General features: G+C 39.8%; 1 protein-coding gene across 10 annotated transcripts in view; it reads left to right on the top strand.

The window, feature by feature from the left end:
• Window positions 1–22,659, top strand: part of LOC135104755 (mitochondrial uncoupling protein 4-like) — a 68,782-nt gene extending 46,123 nt beyond the window's left edge. For 3 of the 10 annotated variants that reach the window (XM_064012331.1, XM_064012327.1, XM_064012330.1), the window contains exons 2-11: window positions 5,004–5,110; window positions 7,229–7,308; window positions 7,964–8,058; window positions 8,736–8,828; window positions 10,664–10,786; window positions 11,063–11,260; window positions 13,529–13,621; window positions 14,910–14,987; window positions 16,213–16,387; window positions 16,886–22,659. In XM_064012331.1, coding sequence (XP_063868401.1) covers window positions 5,005–5,110; window positions 7,229–7,308; window positions 7,964–8,058; window positions 8,736–8,828; window positions 10,664–10,786; window positions 11,063–11,260; window positions 13,529–13,621; window positions 14,910–14,987; window positions 16,213–16,387 — 1,041 coding nt within the window. In that variant the 5' untranslated portion in view covers window position 5,004 and the 3' untranslated portion in view covers window positions 16,886–22,659. The other 7 variants (XM_064012329.1, XM_064012328.1, XM_064012326.1 and 4 more) reach the window with 6 other exon arrangements.

Here is a 22,659-nt window from a genome sequence, read left to right as displayed (position 1 = left end):
TTTGCATGCAGGTTATTAAAGTTTCCCGTATGTGTGGCTGGTCAGTAACTGTTCACTGCCTTGTTTATGCACAGAAAACTGAAAATGAGTGTAAAAATGCTTATTATTTACTCATTTACAATTCATAATCTGTGTGGCTTGTTACAAGCTATTAATTACCTTGTTTATATTTGTTGTAATGCATGGAAGGCTGGAACAACTGTAAAAATGCATGATATTCAGATATTTATGTTTCGTAATAGGCACTGGCATTTAAAACCAAAAACAGCTGTAAAAATGCATGATATTTACACATTTTCAGTTTCTTTCCAACAAAGCTTACTCTGGAACATGTAAAAGATGAAATTGGCATATCAAGGAATTCCCTGGCTTGGAAATTATGCTGGCAAAGGACAAAGTATTCAAAGAGGTGCTGTGTTGGCAATGAGAACATATATTGGTAACCATGATAGCTGAGTGAGGGAGTACTGGAGTGCCTTATGCAGGGATGGAAGGAGCAGAGGAAGGCAGTTCAGGTAATGAAAAAGAGATGATGAAGAAGAGCAGAGTGTAATAGATGTGTTATGTTGGAAGTGTTTGTTTTATAGACCTGATAGTTAAGTGACTGTTGGTGTTTTGTGTGCAGGGATGGAAGGGGTAAAGGAAAACAGCTCAGGTAATGAAAAAAGATGAAGAAGAGCAGAGTGTAGTAGATAGATGTGCTGTATTGGCAATATTTGTGTTATTAATCAGTGTAGTTAAGCAAGTGTTGGTGAGTTGTATGTAGAGATGGAAGGAGTGAAAGAAGGCAGCTTTGATAATGAAAAACAAAAATAAAAGGAAGAGAGACAGAAAAGAGAGAAAATGATGAAAAGATTTACTGTGTTGGTAATATTTGTGTTTTATGCTGATAGTCAAGTTGGTGTTTGGTGTGCAGGGATGGAAGGAGTGCACAAGGACAGTTCAGGTAATGATAGATAACAAGTCTGTGGTGCTATTTATTCTGCTATTTTTCTAGGAATGTGTGGAGGTGTTAGCTTGAAGTATTAAGTGTTTTCAGTGATACTTAGATATATAAGTGTACTGGGAGAGAGAAAAATTTTATTAGATAATATGGTGTAAGTTTTTTATGAAAGAAATAATGATGGTAATTTTATTGGTCATTACACATAATTACCAGCAGCAAATGATCTTCCACTGCTGCATCATTGAGCTAGTCAGTCAACCATCAGGGTATAATAAGCACTTATTTTCTTCTCAGCATACACTAAGTGCTTATAGATGGAACACTTGCTGAAAATTACTGCAAATTCCACTAATTGAAGGTGAACAGCCTTTTAAGTGATGCTCTTATTTCATCATACCTTAACCTTTCTTGCCTCTCTGTTTTTATTTGTTTTTCCCTCTTTTTTTCTTCCTTTCTTTGCCTCACCATTTGCAGTGTTGGTTTGAGGCAAGGAAGCAGAATTTTAAAGCTGAGAATTGTAATGAGCACTGTAACCAGTTATAGTGTAGTTGTAACTGACTTTTGTATTGTGAGGGCTTTATGATGACCACATGTGATCACAGAACCATTGAGAAGAGTGAATGATGTGTATACTGTCACTGGCTTTTGTATTATGGAAGTATGAAAATTACAACACAGGTATTTTATGGCCACATTTGATCATGGAGGCAATTGTGGCAGAGCTGAGTTAACTGCTAATGAAGTGAGGCTTAATGTGCACCCAATAAATAGATTGCTGGTTTATGAGTGGAAGTTATGAGTTATGGCATGAATCTGCTTTACTGCATGAAAGAGAGAGAGAGAGAGAGAGAGAGAGTGTTTCAAATTCCTTCAACTTACCAACCAATGACATTTTCACTGATCGATATTTGTTTCTTTCCTCACAAGCTGCCAAGATGAATAGCAATAGGTGAGTACTGGAGTGGCTAAGAAAGAACCATATTTTTAGGGGTTAATTTCCTCCATCCATTGCTGCTAATTTTTGGGGAGAACTCCACTCGGATCTATTTTAATCCCCCATAACTTTCCCTTGGTGACCCTTTTGTTAACTCTAATGATAATAACAATAACTACAAGTGTGGGGAAGGGTTAGGGGGACTTGGGATGGAGGGGAAGTGTGGAGAGAAGGCTGTAAGGGAAGGGAGCTAAAATAAGAAAGTTTGAAAGATTGTAAAGCCAACTTTGGGTAACTGAAAGGGGGAAAAAATGTAACAGTTGGAAGGATTTTGGAGCAGAAGGAAGATGTGAACAGAAAAGTTGTAAGGGAAGGAAGATTAAATAAAGCTTGAAAGACTCCAAGGAAGATGAGATGTGGTCAGAAGAATGATTGTAAGGGAAAGGTGAAATATAAAGGTGCTTGAAGGATTTAAGTGCCAAGTATAGGTAACTGAGAGGATTGAAGAAGGCTTAGGAAGAACTGAATAGCAAGAATATATGGATAGAAGGTAGTTTAGGAGATAGGAAATTAAATAAGGAAGGGTGAAGTGTGGATAACTGAAAGTAATGAAAATGTTTGGGAAGGACTGAATAGAAGGAAGGTATGGACAGAAGGAGTGTAAAGAGAAGGGAGATGAAATAAAGGAGTTTGAAAGACTCCAGGATAAAGTTTGGGTAATTGAGAGGGTTGAAAAAGTTTAAGAAGGAGTTAGAGAGGCATGTAAGGGAAGGGAGATGAAATAAGGGAGCTTGTGGGTAACAGAGAAAGGGAAAAGTTTAGGAAGGAGTTTGGAAGAGAAGGAAGCTATGGATTGATTAGGTAGGAGGAAGGTGAAGGAAGTGAGAAGTGGAAGAGGGCAAGGAGTGAGTAAAGAACTAATTGGTGAGCTAGATGATAAGGAATGTGATACTCTTGCGTGTTTCATGAGGATTAAAGGGGATGGCTCATGCTGTTTTGAGGGAAGTGGGTTTTCTAATGGAGGTTGCTCATATTTTTATTTATTATGTTCATGGGTTATAATAAGTGAGGAGTGAGTATAACCTTTATTTATTTCCACAGTTTTATACATATTTTTATTGTGCATTATTTGTTGATTTTTGTACTAAATGACAATGTGTGCTTTTATTGCCTAATTGTAAATGTTTTTGTGTATGTCACATTGTGTTTCTTTGTGATGTTCCTGTGTATTTGTGTCATGTTACATTGTTGGAAATGTGTTAGATGGACGGAAATGTGTACTGTGTTATCTGTGATGGCAGCTGATACCAGGTGTGTGTGTGTATGTGTGTGTGTGTGTTTATGAATTATTGATAGTAGTGTACAGTTTATATATTCATCATAGGGGAGGAAGATGGCCAAGATTGCATATCACACACACACACACACACACACACACACACACACACACACACACTTGAGAAGCCAAAGATAAAACATTAAACATCAGTTAGCAAATATTTTCCAGCACAAGTGATGGCTAATGGAGGTCAGGTGTGATAAAGTGCACATCATTATTTTTATTTATTTATTTATTTTTCCGAGGTGTTAATTACAGGTAGATATGTAGTGGCACTAACACTGACTCAGATTTTGTCACAGTAATGATAGGGAGGAGAGAAGGATTAACATGACTCTCTCTCTCTCTCTCTCTCTCTCTCTCTCTCTCTCTCTCTCTCTCTCTCTCTCTCTCTCTCTCTCTCTCTCTCTCTCTCTCTCTCTCTCTCTCTCTCTCTCTCTCTCTCTCACTTCTTCAATCTCCTTTCTTCTTTCTTTTTTTTTTTTTCATATTTCCTCTTTCTTCACCACAACTCTTTTCCCATTTCCCATTTCTCCCATTTCTCCATCTATACTACCACCTACATTAGTTTTCTGGCTTGCTCTTCCTCTTCCTTCTCTTTCTTCATCAGTAAGTTATGCCCTTATTTCCTATTCCTGTATTTCCATAGGTTATCCATCCATTAAAATCTCTCAGAAGTAACATTAGCATTTTCATCTGAGTGGTAAGCTAGGTTTAGATTATTCCATTAATTTCACAGCTTATTCCTCCATTCAGTAGATCATGATTTTAAAAAGGCATCATATTTGAGTCAGAAATATTCCCTCACAAAATTAATATACTAAGGCAGTCTCAAGTTCATATTTTCACCCGTTATGTCTCATCTCGTTCCCTACACATTACCTCTTCATCACTCCCGTAACCTCCTTTGAGAGTTACATCATCAGTAAGAGATAGCAGAGAGAGAGAGAGAGAGAAAGAGAGAGAGAGAGAGAGAGAGAGAGTTTATCAGGTTATCAGGTAGCATACACACACACACACAGACACAAAGAATCAAAGGTGAAGGACATTCAGTGTTTTATCTTCCTTTATTTTTTCTTACCAAAACTAAATAACTGAGAAATAAGCCTTGATAAGTGTGTGTGTGTGTGTGTGTGTGTGTGTGTGCTGAGATCTTTTATGTGATACCTTTGAGTATTAAAAATCAAATTATATTCTCATTTAATAATTGAAAATGAGTCAGTAACTATTTGTACTTTAGAATATCAGAAGGTGTAGGATGAGGGTGGTGATGGCTGACCCCTATGCCATCACAACACAGTGAGGGAAGGGGACAGGATGGGAGTGTAAAGCAGCAATGTGAGAGTAGTGATGGGGTGACCTCTCTGCCATCACAACACACTGAGGGAAGGGGGCAGGGTGGAAAGCAGCAGGGTGAGGGTAGTGATGGCTGACCTCTCTGCCATCACAACACACTGAGAGAAGGGGACAGGATAGGAGTGTGAAGCAGCAGGGTGAGGGTAGTGATAGGTGATCCCGGCATCACATCACACTGGGTAAGGGTGACGCCACATTACATAACCTTAAACTCTGGCAATCACTGATAAGATACCACTATTTTTGGATGCATGACAATGATAAAAGGACAGAAAAATGAGAAAAAACAAGCACTTTACCTTGAACAAACATCCTTTAAACCAAACAAGTTTCACAAATAATCACTAACATTGTATCACTCCTCCTTCCCTTCCTCCATGGCCTCCTGCTGCTCCTGCTCCTGCTACTCGTCCTGCTGGCTTCTACAGGATGGTGGTGGCCCAGAGGGGAGTCATCCCTCCACCCAAACACTATGCTGACTCTGCCTGGTTCAAATACATCCTATCATGTTGTGCGGCCACCACGGCAGAGATGGGTTAGTACACAACTTTTTTATTCCTTTTTTTGCATGTTATTTGTTCAGTTATTTATGAAGTTATTTTATTTATCTATTTATTTGTTTATTTATTTATTTATTTATTTATTTATCAATTTTTGTGGGGGACTAGATGCTAAAGGCTGACCAGAATCCACTTTGTTGGGCACTTGTAGTCTTGTCAGTCTTTGTGTTTAGCTGTCTCAAGTGTCCTGCCAGCATTCACTCCTTGGCAGTGGTCTCTCTTATTTATTATTTAGACATTTTGGTAGAGCTGTGTTTGTGTGTGTGTGTGTGTGTGTGTGTGTGTGTGTGTGTGTGTGTGTGTGTGTGTGTGTGTGTGTGCTTACCTAAGTGCATTTTATTTAGCTCTAAAATACAGGATATAAGTCAAGTTTGTGCTGTGCTGTCTTCTTATCTACTATTACCAAACTTATTCTGAAAATCATGAATGCTTTTTCCCAATACTACCTTTGTATTAAGTTAATTTCCAATTATCAATTCTTCTATTTATGAAAATTAGTTATTTGACACAGTTCAGGCATCTTTTTCTTTCAATTTGCACTCATTTTTCCTTGTTCTTCCATCATACCTGGCCAAAAACTAACCCCATATTGCTTTGAACAACATAATCAAATCTTCCTTTCCTTCTTCCCTCCCTCATTATTAACTTTTGTGTGTGTGTGTGTGTGTGTGTGTGTGTGTGTGTGTGTGTGTGTGTGTGTGTGTGTGTGTGTGTGTGTGTGTGTGTGTCTGTAAGGAGGTAGGGCTGTGTGGTGTTATTTTTTGTTCACGTCTAGGGTGCCTTGACATTCTAAGGTTTCCACAAGTTAGGGGGAAAGAATATCTGAGGTATTGGTATTATATCCTTTAAGTTTCAGTATATATGAGTCATAATAATAGCAGTGATAATAATAATAATAATAATAAACTGATGGCATAGTTTAATATTTTCCTCAGTGGTAGATTGAAGCTTTTGATGCGAGATAGTGCACGGACTGAAAATACAGAACAAGTACACACACATATAGAACACCAGTATGTATAGTATTTGCTCTTCCACTCAGATATCAATGTCATCTCGGTATATTGGGTCACAGACTGAAGAGACAGAACAGGTACACACACGTATAGAACACCAGTATGTATAGTATTTGCTCTTCCACTCAGGTATCAGTGTCATTTCAGTATATTGGGTCAAGCACTGTGTTTATTCTCTCCCTTGTGATGATGATGATGATAATGTCACTTGGAAGCATTGGTATCTTTTCATTTATTTATTTATTTATTTTATTAGGATACTTGCTGGACAGTTAATCTTAGGACACATGTTTGATGAATTTGTAATGTAAAAATCTGATTAAGTTATGGGACACTTGCTTCATTGCAAAGACTTTGGCTAGCCATCTGTTAAGACACTTGTGTTTTAATATTTAAACACTATTTATGCTTTTATTATTTTTTTTTATTATATTATTTTATTTTTAGTTAGGCATCTTAGTGTTTTTATTCCCTATCCCAGTGCCCCTTTTACATAAAATAGATAAATGGAAGACATCCTATTCATCTAAAAAAAATTAATTTAACAAACGTTTTTTTGAATTTTTTAGTCCTTCACCAGCCTCCTTAACACACACACACACACACACACACACACACACACACACACACACACACACACACACACACACACACACAAAGAAGCAGATAGATTAAATAAGATTGAATTTAGCATATCTGGTATTGTAAAGGGACACCTGCTGTTAGTCAAGCATAGAAACCTGTAATGGATGGGTGGGTAACTGGTATACCTGACCCTCCTTCTTATATATATATATATATATATATATATATATATATATATATATATATATATATATATATATATATATATATATATATATATATATATATATATATATATATATATATATATATATATATATATATATACTCATTTTGTTTATTTATTTTTCTTTTATTGATTTTTTTTACCAAAGTTTATAGCTATAAGAACAACCTCATGTATAATTTTTTAAACTCAACTTCACACCTAACTCATATCAAGTTGCTCTAGTGTTATTCTTATTTGAGCTTATTCTTAATCTCCTCCCACAGTCACGTACCCGCTGGACCTGACCAAGACTCGGCTGCAGATACAGGGGGAGAAGGGACTCAATGGCAATGGAGTGGCCACTGTGAGTACTCAGAGCTGACGACTCATGCATGCATTCACTCTCAGATTGACTCAACTCTTCATTGGCTGTGTGTTAAGATTGTGTTCTTTATCTGTGATGTGATGTTACTGCACAGCCAGAATGTCAGTTTTTGCTTTGTTTTTCTCTCTCATCTTCTTCCTTGTCATTGCTTTCTTCATCCCTTCTCATCTTTTCCACTCTTTCTTATCCTTCCAAATCTCTCCCTTCAAAATCTCTCCTTTCATCTTCCCCTTCCTTATCTCTCCCTTCTCATGTTTCCTTACCTCATCTTTCCTTCTACATTTTTTTTCCCTCCCTAATCTTTTTCCTTCATCTATCCTTCCTCATCCATCCTTCTCTCACCTCTCCTAACATACTGCCTCACTCCTCTTCTGCACACAAAGTTCTTAAGGACATAAGAACAAAAAAATAAAGTAAGTTACAAGAAGCCATCAGGCCTACACATGGCAATCCCTATATGAAACATGCTTAACTATTACTCCTGCCCATCCATAAACTTGTCTAACCTTCTTTTAAAGTTCCCTTATGACTCAGCATTGGCAGCCTGATTACTGAGTCTTTTCCATTCATCCACCACTCTATGTGAGAACCTGTTAACATGTATGTGTGTGTCTTATCTTGTCTCCTCCCTCAGGTGCCTTACCGAGGGCTGGCAAGGACGGGTGTTGGCATCGTGCAGGAGGAGGGACTGCTCAAACTATGGCAGGGTGTCACGCCAGCAGTATACAGGTGGGTGGTGCTCCTCTGCCTGGTGTTCTCTGTGCCTGGTTACTTGGTGTCATTGTGTTTGTGTTGTCTTAGATGCCTCTGTTCTTTCTTTTATTAATTAGTTGTACTGATGTGATTTTGTTAAATTAGTTTTTTGGATTGATATTCTCTCTCTCTCTCTCTCTCTCTCTCTCTCTCTCTCTCTCTCTCTCTCTCTCTCTCTCTCTCTCTCTCTCTCTCTCTCTCTCTCTCTCTCTCTCTCTCTCTCTCTCTCTCTCTCTCTCTCTCTCTCTCTCTCAAGAAAGCAAATTATTAAGTATTTGTTAAAATATCACACTCTTTAACCTGTCTTATATCCCTCTCTTTCCTTCTTTCCCATCCCTTTACATAAGAAAGAAGTAAATTAATTGAAATAACATCCCTTTAACTTGCCTTCCTTCCCACTTTCCCTCTTCCCAAACCTAGCATTTTACTCCTTTCACTCTCTCATTCTCTGAAATAATATCCCTTTAACCTTCTCTCTCTCTCTCATTTCCTTCCCCTCTTTCCCTTCTCTATACGTAAGAAAGAAGCAGACTCACTGAAAATATACACTCCATCCACCTAATTTCACTCTTTCACTCAATCTCCACCCGCAGTTATCTGATTTTGCCTTAACTAACATATTTAATCCCCTTTCTCTCTGTCCCCATCCACAGGCACCTGATCTACTCAGGCACACGGATGGTGCTGTATGAGAAGGTTCGGGACCACCTGTTCACCACCCGGCCCGATGGTACGAGGCCCGTCTGGTATGCAGCTCCTCTATTTGAAGGACTCTCTGGGTTGTACTTAGGCTTAGAAAGGAAGAAGAGATGGTATAGAATGGTTGTATGTGTGATTTACGACTAGACAGGAAGGAATGGAGTCTTGGGGTGTGATGGGATGGGATAGGTGTGTATGTGTGTGTGTGTGTGTGTGTGTGTGTGTGTGTGTGTGTGTGTTTCAAAAGAACCTTCAAAATTTTGGCAGGTAGATCAAGACCCTTTTTGTGTGTGTGTGTGTGTGTGTGTGTGTGTGTGTGTGTGTGTGTTTCAAAAGAACCTTCAAAATTTTGGCAGGTAGATCAAGACCCTTTTTGTGTGTGTGTGTGTGTGTGTGTGTGTGTGTGTCTGTGTCTGTGTGTGTGTGTGTGTGTGTGTGTGTGTGTGTGTGTGTGTGTGTGTGTGTGTGTGTGTGTGTGTGTGTGTGTGTGATGTTTGTGGGACTCTTTCTTGGTTGTGCTTAGGCCAGGCTGTGGTGTGTGTGTTTGGACATGATGAAGGAAATGAAGGTGTGATGGGGAGATGGTTAAAGTCTGAAGGTGTAATGGGATGTGATGTGGTAGGGTGTGTATGTGTGTGAGAAATTAGATATTTTCAGCATTTTTTCTTTTCTTGCTCGAATAGATAAGTTTATTAGTTATTTCTATTGTTTTATCTACTTTTCTGAATGTGAAGAATAACTGCCAAGCATTTTTTATTATTTTCTTTATATTCCTCTGCCACAGGAGTAGTTATTATATATATTAATTATTATATATATTTATTATTAATATTTCTGAGCTTGGAGGCTAATCATTATGTATTTTTCAATGTTTTATCTTATCTTATTTACTTACACTTAAACTATTATTGGGATGAGATGGGATTTATTAGAAGTATGAATTAATATAAGTTAAGAGTTATATTCTGTCTATGTGTGTGTTTGTGTGTCATAGATTCTTTTTTACTCATTCATTTTTCATTCTTCTCTCCATCTCTTCCTCCTCCTTTAAATAACCATTCTTTCCTTCCATCTTTCCATCATGTTTCCATATCTCCTGCACTTCCTTGCCTGTCATCACTCTCTCTCTTTCTTTCTCTCTCACGTTATATATATTTTCACCCTCTCACAACAAGAATAGTCTCTCTCTTTCTATTTCTTTCCATTCTCTCATTTCCATTTGTTTTTCTTTATGGATGTTTCTTGTCTCCTTTAAATCTGTCTCAGTGTTTTTTTTCCTCTCTCTCTTTTATTATTTTCTTGTTTTCTTTCATTCAGCAATCCATTGTTTGAATCTCTGCATGTCTGTCTTGGTATCATTATGTCTTTCCTTCTCACTGCTGACCCCTCTTTAAATCATCATCTCAGTTATTTTATTTTTTTTTATCATTATTTTCTCACTTTCATTTTATCCATCCAATGTTAGGAATCAATCCCCTTATGTCTGTTTTGGTATCAGTGTGTCTTTGTCCTTCTCACAGCTGGCCTCTGTACTTGTCTATCACCGTACATATATGCATCTCATTGTGCCACATAACCCCTATGAATATCAGTGTACGGAAGTGTGTGGTAGACTTTTAGAAACATGCACAATTTATATAATTTTTCTTTCCTAGTTTTCCACACAGGTGATGGTCAGAATTTTACACATCCTTTCATCCTTCACTCATATCTCCACTCATCCTTCCCCACCTGCTCCTCACCCAACCTTGCTCCACCTATTTCTTCACTCATCATTATCATCCCTTTGTAACACTCCTTCTCACCTATCACTGCCTTCCTTCACTCATTTCTCCATTCATCCCTTCTTGCCTGCCCCTCACCCAGCCTTGCTACCCCACAGGCAGGCCATCGTGGGAGGCATCCTGGTGGGCGGCATAGCACAGTTCCTTGCTTCCCCAGCGGATCTCATCAAGGTGCAGATGCAGATGGAAGGCCGGAGGAGGTTTGAGGGCAAGCCGCCAAGGTGAGGCCACAGAGAGAGAGAGAGAGAGAGAGAGAGAGAGAGAGAGAGAGAGAGAGATTGTCTGTGTGTGTGTGTAGTAGAATATGGTAAGAAAAGAAAGCACATAGATTGATTCATTAACTTGTTGATGTATACTTTGATGAATTGATGTTTTTAGGGAAGGTTTTCAACAATAACATCACATTAAAGAGAAAGAGAGAGAGAGAGGGAAATAGCACAACCCTCATATGACAATCTCCACATGCACACACCTACACCCTTCTCTTCCCCTTCCAGGATTCACAGTGCTAGCGAGGCGTTCGTCAAGATCTACGCTGCTGGGGGGCTGCGGGGACTGTGGAAGGGGTGCATGCCCAACGTGTACCGCTCTGCCTTCGTCAACCTGGGTGACCTCACCACCTATGACTCGGTCAAGCGTTACTTCATGGGCAGCTGGGGGCTCTCTGACAGCTACTGGACACATGCACTCTCCAGGTATGCTTGTGTGACTCTAGTGCTCAGGGAAGGTTCTGATCTTTGTGTTGTGTGAATTCTGTTTCTGAAGATACACAGGAATTTTGCTTTATTCATGAGAGGTCTACATTTTAAAAGATACAAGAGGAATTTTGCTTTACTCATCAGAGATCTCCATTTATTTGTCAAGATTCCCCATTTTGAAAGATGCTGGTGAATTTTGATATATGAACATTCAGTATACAAATTTTTAAAGTTACAAATGAAATCATATTCCCCTTTGTGCTAAATTGCAGTGCAGAACTTACTTCTATAAAGATAAAAAGAAATTGCAAGTGTCAGAAATGCATCAAATGGAAAAACTCAAAATCTATTGTTGATCATTATTTATGGATATTTATTCAAAGATGTTTTTTTTTAAAGAACTTAACTCATTAATAAATTGCAAGATATTTTTAATATTTACCACTTCTTTGCATATAATTTATAATGAGATGGTGTGAATTGAATTGAATTGAATTGAATTCATTAAGTAAGCTCAGACTTTATATAAAAGTGTGTTAGTGTCTCATGTCCTGAGTAATGCTCACTGTGAAAGGTGTCATTTTTTTCATGTTTTTAAATTATCTAACAGTTTTGATTAGCATTTTTCATTATGTCTTTTATCAATTTTGATCTAGTACTCTTACTATGCCCATTTGCCCTTCTTTTCTTTTGTAGATCAATTTCCTAAATATTTTTATTACCATATCCTTTCTTAATATATCTCTTCAATTTATTGTCTAATGCTTTATTATGCTAAACCTATTCTGTTCTTTTCTCAACCCCATTACTTTGAATTCCTTGATGTGAGCAGCCATAGCAGAGGAGACTCCATGCATCCCACTGTTGCACACTCGCTTCCCTCTCAGTGCACTGTTCCTGTCCCACCCAACCTGATTTTATACAGAGTTGTCCTCTAGCATCCAGATCCTTATTGATTTGTACATCTGGCTATCATATGCATTTACTTCTTTTACCAAGTCTACTGCTGTATTCCTTTTATTCTTATGGAACACAAGGATTTTTCTGTGTTGCTAATCTTTTGCTTTTCTCTTCTAGGTAATATTTAGTTTGTCTTTTTTCTGTTTCTTTTCAGAAGCTAATTCTTTTTATCTTTTATCCAAAATTTCAATGATCCTTTCAGTTTTTCTTTTAACAAAATTTACCTTCGAGGAACAAAATAGTGTTCTCATTTTCAGGTGGCACTTATTTGTATGCAACAGTTGTTTGAGAGAGAGAGAGAGAGAGAGAGAGAGAGAGAGAGAGAGAGAGAGAGAGAGAGAGAGAGAGAGAGAGAGAGAGATTTAGGTGCCATAACATTGAGATTGAATGATACCAGAGAGAGAGAGGATGAAAGATGGCAAGAGAGCACCAGCACATTGTTATTGCAGTGCTTGCTCGGGGCTGATTGGTGCTTCTCTGGGCACGCCACTGGATGTAGTGAAGACACGGGTCATGAACCAGCCCACAGATGTCCGGGCCAGGTGGGTGTCCCTGCACTCACCCCACTTGCTGCAGGCACAGGAGGGGAGGAGGAGCTGCCTGCCCTGCTCTTGTAGCTGTTCATGTAGTGGGGAAGTGCTATGGAAGTCTTGCTAAGGCACTGAGCGGCAGGGACTGAGTAACTAATGATAACTAAAGAAATTGAGGATAAAACACATAATTGGGTCTCTTTGTGTGTGTTCTAGTGGGAAATTTATGTATTTCCTTCAGTTCTTGCTAAAAGATGATTGGGAATTGTTTATTAGTGTGCTTGCCACTAAATGAAACCTGGAGCATTTGCCTCTCATTGTGTCTTAGCCTTCCATCGCTTCCCTCCCTGTATATGTATGTATGTATGTATCTTTGTACAGTATGTGGACAAGGGAGGGCACCACCAGGCTACTGTAGTCAGTCTCCACCTCACAGTCATATATGCACTCACTCACTTTCATTTGCACTCTTGTACATTCAAAAGTAAGTGAGTGAATGCATACATTTCTCACTCACACTCAGTATCAATCAGTCTATCAATGAAACAAGGGAGTAAGTGATTGTAAAGGTACCTCATCACTCATATACTCCCTTATATATCCTAACTGAGTGTGAGAAGTATGAGACAAGGAGATCATAATATATACCTTAGTGTCCTGCTACATGTGAGGCTCTGACAGTCAGCCAGGAGGTGCCCATGTAGATCCTTGTGCCTCGCCTTGCACGTTAGTAGGGAGGCATCAGGCAGTGGCTTAGAGTGGCCCCATCTTGCAGTGCTCTCTCAGGCCTGGTCTCAGCTATTCTTGGCTGCCCGGCAGACGTAATCAAGGCCAGAATCATGAACCAGCCAGTTGACCACAAGCAAAGGTGAGTACTGGAGGTGCTGGCAGCCATGGTGGTGGCAATGGTGGTGGTGGTGAAGGATGTGGTGGTTTGATCTCATTGTCATGCACATTGTCACTCATGGTGCTGACTTAACCTTGGCTGTGATCATTGTGCACTCACTCACCCAAGACGAGGTGTGAGTGTATGACAGCTGCACATTACATCAGGAACTGTGATGTTGGCTTATTGCTGCACACATCTCATGCAAGAGTCTGTTAGTGTAGCTTTGTCATTTCACCAAGATGCATTTTTCCCCTTATCACATCACCAAGACTGTAATGCTTCATAAAGACACTTACAGTACTCATGCAAGTTGGTCTGTTCGTGTAGCTTTGTCATTTCACCAAGATGCATTTTTCCCCTTGTCAGACATCACCAAGATCATGACTTCATAAAGATAACTTTGTACATACTCATATATGTTCCTCTTATCAGACACATCACCAAGATCCTCATTTCACAAACACAACATATGTACATAGCATCACCAGAATACATTCGTCTCACCACAATGCATCACTACAAGCCACTTCCCTCACCAGGGCTCATCAGCAAGGCTTGTTATATTTTTCACCTTAAGGCAAGACTCATCAGTAGATCTGATCTTTTTCATCAAAATAATTGTACTAACATCACTAATTCTCTTGCAAGAATTAATTATCAGTAACCATCATCCTCACAAACATTCAAAAATAATTCCCTTCATGAAATTCACCAGAAACTCTTTACTTCTCTTTAGTCACCTTTCTTACCACTAAGATCCATTCCCTTTCAAGACCTCGTCCCCTTTATCATCACTCCATTCACCAAGATATATACTCATTCTCCTGCTTTCCTATATCCCTCACCTATGTATGCTATTCATCATGCCTTTTTCCATCACTTGCATCAGACCTTGCCATACCCAATAGCTTCCTCACTTCCCTTCATCTTCCTCATTTTTTCTTAATCTCTACATATCCAATCCACTTCCCTTTTCTCCTTTGTCCTTAAAAATCCCATGCTTTGTGCCTCCATCTCATCCTCCTTCAGCTCATTTCTCATCCATCCCATCCTCCAGCTCCTTCACCATTGAACTCAGCCATTCATGGGCTCATGGTGTGTGAGAGTGTTGCAGAGTCAGCCTAACACTGCAGTATGATAAGGCTGACAGTAATCTGCTTGGCGTAAGGAAGGAAGGCTCCATGTTCTGTTAAACGCTGGAATGAGAGAGAGAGGAATGCTTTGTGACACCTTGGAATGAGACTAATACAGTCATCACCCCACCCAGCCTTAAGGTTCAGAAAGACTTGAAGGACTGTAAGGCTGTGGAGTGTGCTAGAGTGTGGAGGACAACTAGGGACAGAAGGTGAGTCTTTGCTGTGTTGTGCTCTAAGATTGATCGTAAGTGTTTGTATTGCACCAGGCTCTCCTTCGTGGGATCTGTACTAGCTTGGCATGAGATGATGGGCTGTATTCTCAAACATTTCAGCATCTTATTCTTGTAACTATTTTGAACAGGCTCTGGTGTAAGTTATCAGGGTTTTCAAGTGTGTTCTCTAGTAGTTTAACAAGGGTACTGTAGCCATTAGAAAAAAAACAACCTTGATAATCTGTGCCTCTGTGGTCTTTGGAAATAGATCTTATGAGAGTCTGTAGTTTTAGATGGACCAATCTTGTTACTAGTGTTTCCATTTCACTTCCTTGCTTGGTGTTTGAATCCCAACACTTCTCGTAGTACCTGTGTTAGGTCAAGTGCATTCTGTTGTGCATGCTGCCTCTCTCCTTGATGGAATGTTGTAATGTGCATAGTGTTGTCTTGCAGGTTGGGTGACTTGCATGATTAGTGGAAGAGTTGAATTATGGTTTGCATTGTTACTCCTAATAAAAACATTATTGCACCTTCTCACAGAGCATCAACATTGAAGAATTTATTGGTTAAGACCTTTGAAACTGACCTAGACCTTTGTAGAATATATATCATGGGCATTATTCTGACTCTTTATCTTCATTATCATTATCGTCACCATGACTACCATTATCCCCTTCACATTTTGTTGGCAGCATCACCCTCATATTCTATGGTACTCAGGAACACTTAGCCTCAATACATATCATAAACTGTCTCAGTCCAAGAGGCGAAGCTTTCTGACTGTAGCAGTGACCTTACTTTCATGGTTGTATTTGTGGGGTCCTGAATTATCACTTGCTTCACCTGGGGAGAGTAGGATCTGTGGTGCTGTGTGTAAAGTATTCCTTGCCATGCTTGTGATACTCACAGGTTTGTATTTTCAGTTGTTGTAAGAATTGTATTTAAATGAGTCTCCAGTACAAAGTACATGTAGAATTTGATGTTTTCTTCTTCCACATGACTGTTTCTCAGAATCACTGTTTGAAACATGTAGATAATTGGAAAATATATGAACTTTGCATTTACAATCAAACATGCACAAGTATCTTAAAAGGTTTAAATGTCTCATACTAACTGACTAAAGTGACAACACAAGTGAAATCAGAGTGAGGAGAATAAGGAGTCACATGAGTTCCTTGTGTCCCACTTGCCTTGAGTCACCCGCCCTGCCTGCCTCCCTCAGGGGTCTGCTGTACAAGAACTCACTGGACTGCCTGATGAAAACAGTGCGCAATGAAGGCTTCTGGGCACTGTACAAGGGCTTCGTCCCATGCTGGCTGCGCATGGGCCCCTGGTCCCTCACCTTCTGGCTCACCTATGAGCAGATCAGGAATGCCTGTGGCACCTCAGCATTCTAGGTCAGTGCAGGAGGATAGGCAGATGGAGAATTAGATACATAGAGAGGGATGGTGTGAAAATGTAGTATGATAGACCAAAGCAGGTATGGATAATTGTTTATTAAGGTTAAGTAAGACCTTTTTTCTATTTCTTAAACTATTCAGATCAGAAACTGCATAATTTATGAAGGGCATTTTAAAGTATTTCCACTGTATAATTTACTACTAACCACTGGTAATCATATTCACAGACCTTCACTTGTGTATTGAATTTTGCATTAGTCATAATTAGTGAGGATATTAAGCTGAATTACAGACAAGTTTCATATGACTAAAAAATTTGGTATTAGGTACTTGTAATTCTTTGTCTGATTATTACCATCTAAGGTAGGATAAATCTAATATATCTAAGTAGCTTATAACAAGTAACATCTGGATATAGACTGATGAAGGAAGAGTTCAGCTTAGTTCTTTTGCATGTATTTTTCCTAATCCTTGGCTTCGCTTCTGGTCAGACAGGAGGGCAGCCAGTCACAGTACCAGCCACAGAGGCTCTTCAGGACTGCTGGTTCCCTCCTCTCCCAGGGTGGAGGAGCCCCTCACTGACAGCCCGATGTCCTGAGTCTCGGTGTGGCAGCTCAGAGCAAGGAAGTGTTGACAGGAGCCACAGAGAGTGAAATGAAGCCACAACTGGTGTTTCCACGTACAAGATCTTTGCTCATGGGAACTCTGCCTTGCATAGGATATTATTTTATGGTACATATTATTATTGTCTTGTAAATAATGTACTGCTCTCCATGAGTGTCCCACTTGGCGAGAACTTCATTCTTCCATTTCTTGCTTCCATTTCATGCCTCTTTTCATTGTCTTGGTCTCCACATTGTTTGGAGTCTCTGAATTTTACTATTTTTATTCCAAAAATAATTTTTTATATATATTTTCATGTTGATTTTAACAATGTCTTTTAACTTCATGCCTTAAAGAGTTAACTTTTGTTTTTATTCAAGATTCACCTGTTCCTTTTCATTACTTTCTCTTTCCATCTTTTATTTCCATTGAAGGTTCACCTGTCTTTTTCTTTCTATGCTTTATGTTTTCCTTCGACTTTGGGTATCAGTGCTCTTGACACAAGCAGTGGACCACTACTGTACCTATTAACCCACAAACAGAATACGAAACAAAGTGTGTGGGGACGTCCCACACACGGCTGTAGATTTTTAACCCACCTTGACATGATCTTGAGGCATTCAGGTGACCCAATCCAACACTAGGGTGTCAAGGGATATGTATAGAGAGAATAATAGCCTTGGCCACCCAGTGCTCAGGCTCATACTGCTACCTAGTGTGTGCATGTGTGTGTGTGTGTGTCTGTGTGTGTGTGTGTGTGTGTGTGTGTGTGTGTGTGTGTGTGTGTATATATATATACTAAAGGTGTTACCATATCAGGTGTTTCTGTGTCAAAGGCAAAACTTGGTGTACAGTATCCAGATCATTTATGTATACAGGGTGATATACAGGCACTTGAGAGTCTTACAGGTGTTTGTGTACATATATATACATGACATGCTAGATAGATGGCTGGTGGGCCCGGGCTGCCCGCACCACCCTGCTGGCCGTGTTGCAGCCGGCAGTACCACTAACAGACTTGTGGTGAGGCGGTGGGGGAAACACAATGCAGCACAAGCCAAATGACAACACAGCAATGACACACTAGCAAGAATCCAGTCAAGGTTTATATTTTTTTATACTGTGTGCCAGGAAAACTTTTGAGCTCAAGACCTGCATTGGTGTTTCCTCCCATGCCACACTAACTTTTCCCTGTGCTTCCCCTGACCAGCTTTAAGCCCCCAGGAGGCTGGTGTGTGCAGGGGTGCCGCTTATCTTGACTGCATCAGTCCATGTTGAGTTAGTGAAGTGTTAGGTGGGTGTAGGAGGCAGCCAGGGTGTTGCCAGATGGTGTTGAGTGTCGCTATACCCCTCAGTGTAGCCACTTGCCTTACCTTGCTGTAGATATGATTCCTTATGGTTTGACTAACTATAATTTCTTTTTATTACATCTTACTATTATTGCTGTCATTATTGCATTATTAGTGTTTTCTCCACACACCTCGTATGTGTGTGTGCATGTACAATGTGTGTGTATCTGTGTGTACAATGTGTGTGTGTGTAGACAACAGTGTACTACCACTTTATCTTCTCTTGGTACCTTCACTGTGAGTCGTGAATGAGACAATATGTACTAATTCATATCTAATCATCTTCCTCCCAACAACTTCCCAGCTCCTGGTGCTAATGCTGCAGCTGCCAACCACACTCCTCCCTTTAATGACCACACAAACCTCTATTTACCTCAGAACAGCCTGGATATCAAGGGTCCAGGGAGGCACAACTTGGGCTTTGTAGAAACCCGAGTAATTTTTGCTCAGCAAGTTTTTGGTGATCTGTTGAGCCAAAACATGAGTGTCATTTTCTTTAAAGTTTGATAATGAGGTTGAGGAGTGTGTTGCTGTTTGGTTAATGTTTTGAGTATTGGCATCAGAGAGAGAGAGAGAGAGAGAGAGAGAGAGGCACTAGAGGGGAAGAAAGGTACTGTATATGTATTTCAATAGTATCTTTATTTATATTGAACTAAAGGAAGGTGTTGTAAAGACAAGATTCTGGGCATTAAAAAACATAAATGGATGTGAAGATGCAAATAATTAATAGTTTGCGTTGGAATCAGTAAAAATAATCAGTCACTCTATAATTCGATCTCATTTCGGTGCACAAACTAGAAGGTTACAAGAGTCATGTTAACACTCACCTGGATCTCATTAGTCATGTAGTAAGGAGTCACAGTGGAAGACAAGGGGCAGTGTTTCCTTCAGAAGAGATACAGTAAACAGGAACTAATGGAGGATAATATGGGAAAGAGTAATAAAGAGATAATCTGTGACTGCAAAATGTGGGAGAGACTCAAAAACTGTCTAGCCCTGTAAGGGAAAATAAGAACATTAAACAAGATGGTGATGATGAAACTGCAACTTGTCTGCCTATCTATACATATCAGGCTGGCAATCATCATCTGCACATTGTCTCTTGGTTCAGTGAGCTGACTTTCAAGTGCCATTTACATTGCTGACAAGGAACATGTAGGCAGAATTTGTGCAGAGGTGAAGGAAACACTGCTTTTTGTCTTGCTATGAACCTGCACAGCAAGTCATTCCCATCATGCTGTGAAAGATGGTGGCTGGAAGATGGAAGACAAGGGTGAGGCACTGGCTGTTTGTGATAGACGACCCAAGCAATGCAAGTTAATAGTCAGTGGTGGAGTGACGACCACCACTAATACAAAGCAGGCACCTCAGTTGATGACTTAGTTCATCTTGATTGTGTTGTACAGGTCTCTCCTGCATATAGTACATCCCACCTGTGTATGTACTGCATTATATCTTCAGCTGTATATATTTGTTGGACTAGAGGTATATAGGTAGGTGTGAGTGTTGCAGGAGTGTGTGTACAGGAGTGCAATGTATGAGTACTATTAGTAGCATATCACTATTCGACACCAACCACTCCACACATAGTCATTTTGTGTACATAGTATGTTGTGTGGTGGCTGGCGTGTCCCTCTGTACTGACTCACACAGGCCTGACCTCATCACCCGCTGGTCTGCCAACACTTGGGAACCAGAAGGGACAGTTTTCAGTTATTGGGTGCATTGTGTGTAGCCTTGTATGTGTGTGCAGGTAGTGGAGGCTTGGGTGCAGCTAGGGATGGCAGACAGCACCACACATACACACACTATTACTCCTGATAGCAGCTCACAAGATGGGGAGATTAAGAGAAGATAAATGAAAAGAAGACACATTTTGAGAGATTGTAGGGCTGTAACTGTAACATATAACACTGCTTCTCATTTTACATACAGACACACTTATATGCGCTGGAGCCAGTTATTTGCCACATTTAGTGGAGAAAAGGTATTGAATGACATTTGAGAGAAAAAACAATAGACAAGCTTTGTCACTGTAATTAATGGACATTTTAGAGAAATAGAAGAAATGGCTTAAGTTTTAAGTAGATTATATTGGTTGAGAGGAAAACAGAAAGTATGAGATCACTATAAATTGAATCAGGGAGAGAAAATGGCAGGCAAGGATAACTTGATAGAAAATGAAGACATAACCTACACACAGGAAAGGGAATCAGGCTTTTAAGAATGAAGGGAAGCAAGAGGGATGTGATGATGGCAACTATCAATACAGGGAAGATGTAAACAAGTAGAAAGTGAATGAAGATTTATACATAATACTTTTGAGTGGCAAAACAAAGTAAAGTAAAAAGGAAGACTCACTAAAGAGTGTAAGAAAACTTGAGTAAAATAACTAACAAAAGAAACATAAGGACAAAATACAATACAAATAGTACAAAGTGGGAAGTGAGAGCTGATGCAGGTGACAGGAACGTAGCGAGTGAGAGTGAGTGAGTGAGTTAAAGACAGATAGAAAGAGAGAGAGAGAGAGGTGAGTACAAGAAGGGACACAAGCCACAGACACCTCTGAGGCACCTTGTATAAAGCCTTCACAAGCCTGAGGTTATCAGCCAAAGGTCATGAGCTTCCCAAGGCAAATTTTTAGACCAAATCAGGACAAACTATTTTTTTACTTTTTTACTGTGAAAACCAGCACTTCCACTTGACCTCTGCTGACCTGGTGGCCAAGTTGCAGTTTCTGTTGAGATGACAACCCACAAAAATAATTTATGGATTGTAGTGAAACTTCAGGTTCACACTATTTTTGCAATGTTGCCAAGTTGTGTTGTAGTGAGAACACAGTTGTTCGTACATATAGCCAACAAAGACGTGTGTTGATACCATCGTTGTTGCATGAGCTGTTGCACCGATAACTGAACCGTGTTTTCCAAGCGCCAATAGGTGTTGCAAGCTTTAGAACTCTGTAGCTGTGAAGGAAGCTTGGCGAGTGTTTGTAGTCATTACTAAGAAGACAGTGTATGTAATAGTTTCCAGGATACATAATGTTGGTTAATGTGCCTGTATTATGCGGCCAGTATTGCTTCTGCCTGAAATATCATGAAGCTGCAGGCCTGAATATGATTTTGTAGAGTCAGTGTGTGCTTCTCTATACCTCACACTGGTATAGAATAGAAAGAGAGTGTTAAGGAGTTACTCCACCCAAACTTGTAGTCAGTCCTAGAAATGTTAGAATGTGAAGCATGTAAGCTTTCAAATGTGTCATGTTAACTGAATTGTAAGGAATTGAAGCCAAGTGATCAGTGTGTTGTACTGTGATAGTGAATGCAGTAGTAAGTTTAGGTGTGGTTGCAAATGTGCAAAGCAACATTTTGTTATCTTGAAGTGCAATAAGGGCAAGTGTACAGCAGACCATTGCTTACATGAACCTTTGTACTGCCAGACAGGACACAATCTTCAGTGATTGTGGTTACAGGAACGGTTCATTGTGATTGACAACTCATTCATTATCCCACCTCTGCTGGTGTGTTGCCGTGAGTTACAAGCTGAATGAGAGTGCTGGCAGTTCACTTTGTGCACAGGAAGGGAGCCAGCCCAAGCTATGAGTGATTCAGGCAGTCATCTGAAGTGGTCTTGTAGTGGTGTCCCTCGCACAAGTAGCCAAGACATTCCTGGGCTGCACCTTACCTCACTCCCCACAGTACTGCCTACCTAAGCTTCCTCAACACTGGCCAAGGGACCTCACCTCCAGATATATGCATGCTCCACAGTCCTTCAGGATGGAGGTGTGGCTGTGGTGTCTCCCCTGCCAGGCCAGTACCAGACCAGAGTACAGAAATGAGGTTCACTCCAGATTAACAGGCTGAAAGGTTCCAGGTGATCAATTTATATACCTGTTATTTAAAAAAGTATTTCTGTAGTGACACGGATTTGTTAGCATGCATTTGCAAGTTTTGTGAAGTACATAAAGAACAGGAACATGTAATGAGAGAATGTATTTTATGGGTATATTGGTGGGTTTATTAGAAGTGAGGTGTTTAACAGGGGTGGCCAGCCAGCCTGTCACGCCACACAACGACAGACTGTTGGTGTCAGGCGCTGGGGACAATGAATGCCTGGACTTATTGTAAGTGCCAATATGAAAATTTTCCTATTAGGGGGGGATGTGTTTCATTGCATTTAAAGATGTATGTAACTCAGTTGGCAGAAGTGTGACAGCTGATACTATATGTAATCCATAAGAGAAAATATTAATGTTGATGGTAACTGTATTTTAGTACCTTGCAAGTTTTAGACAATAAATATTTTTGTGTAAGTCTG

Source organism: Scylla paramamosain, chromosome 11 (genome assembly GCF_035594125.1).
Source record: "Scylla paramamosain isolate STU-SP2022 chromosome 11, ASM3559412v1, whole genome shotgun sequence".
In the NCBI taxonomy this organism is placed as follows: Eukaryota; Metazoa; Arthropoda; class Malacostraca; order Decapoda; family Portunidae; genus Scylla; species Scylla paramamosain.
This window is presented reverse-complemented; position numbering and strand designations above follow the sequence as displayed.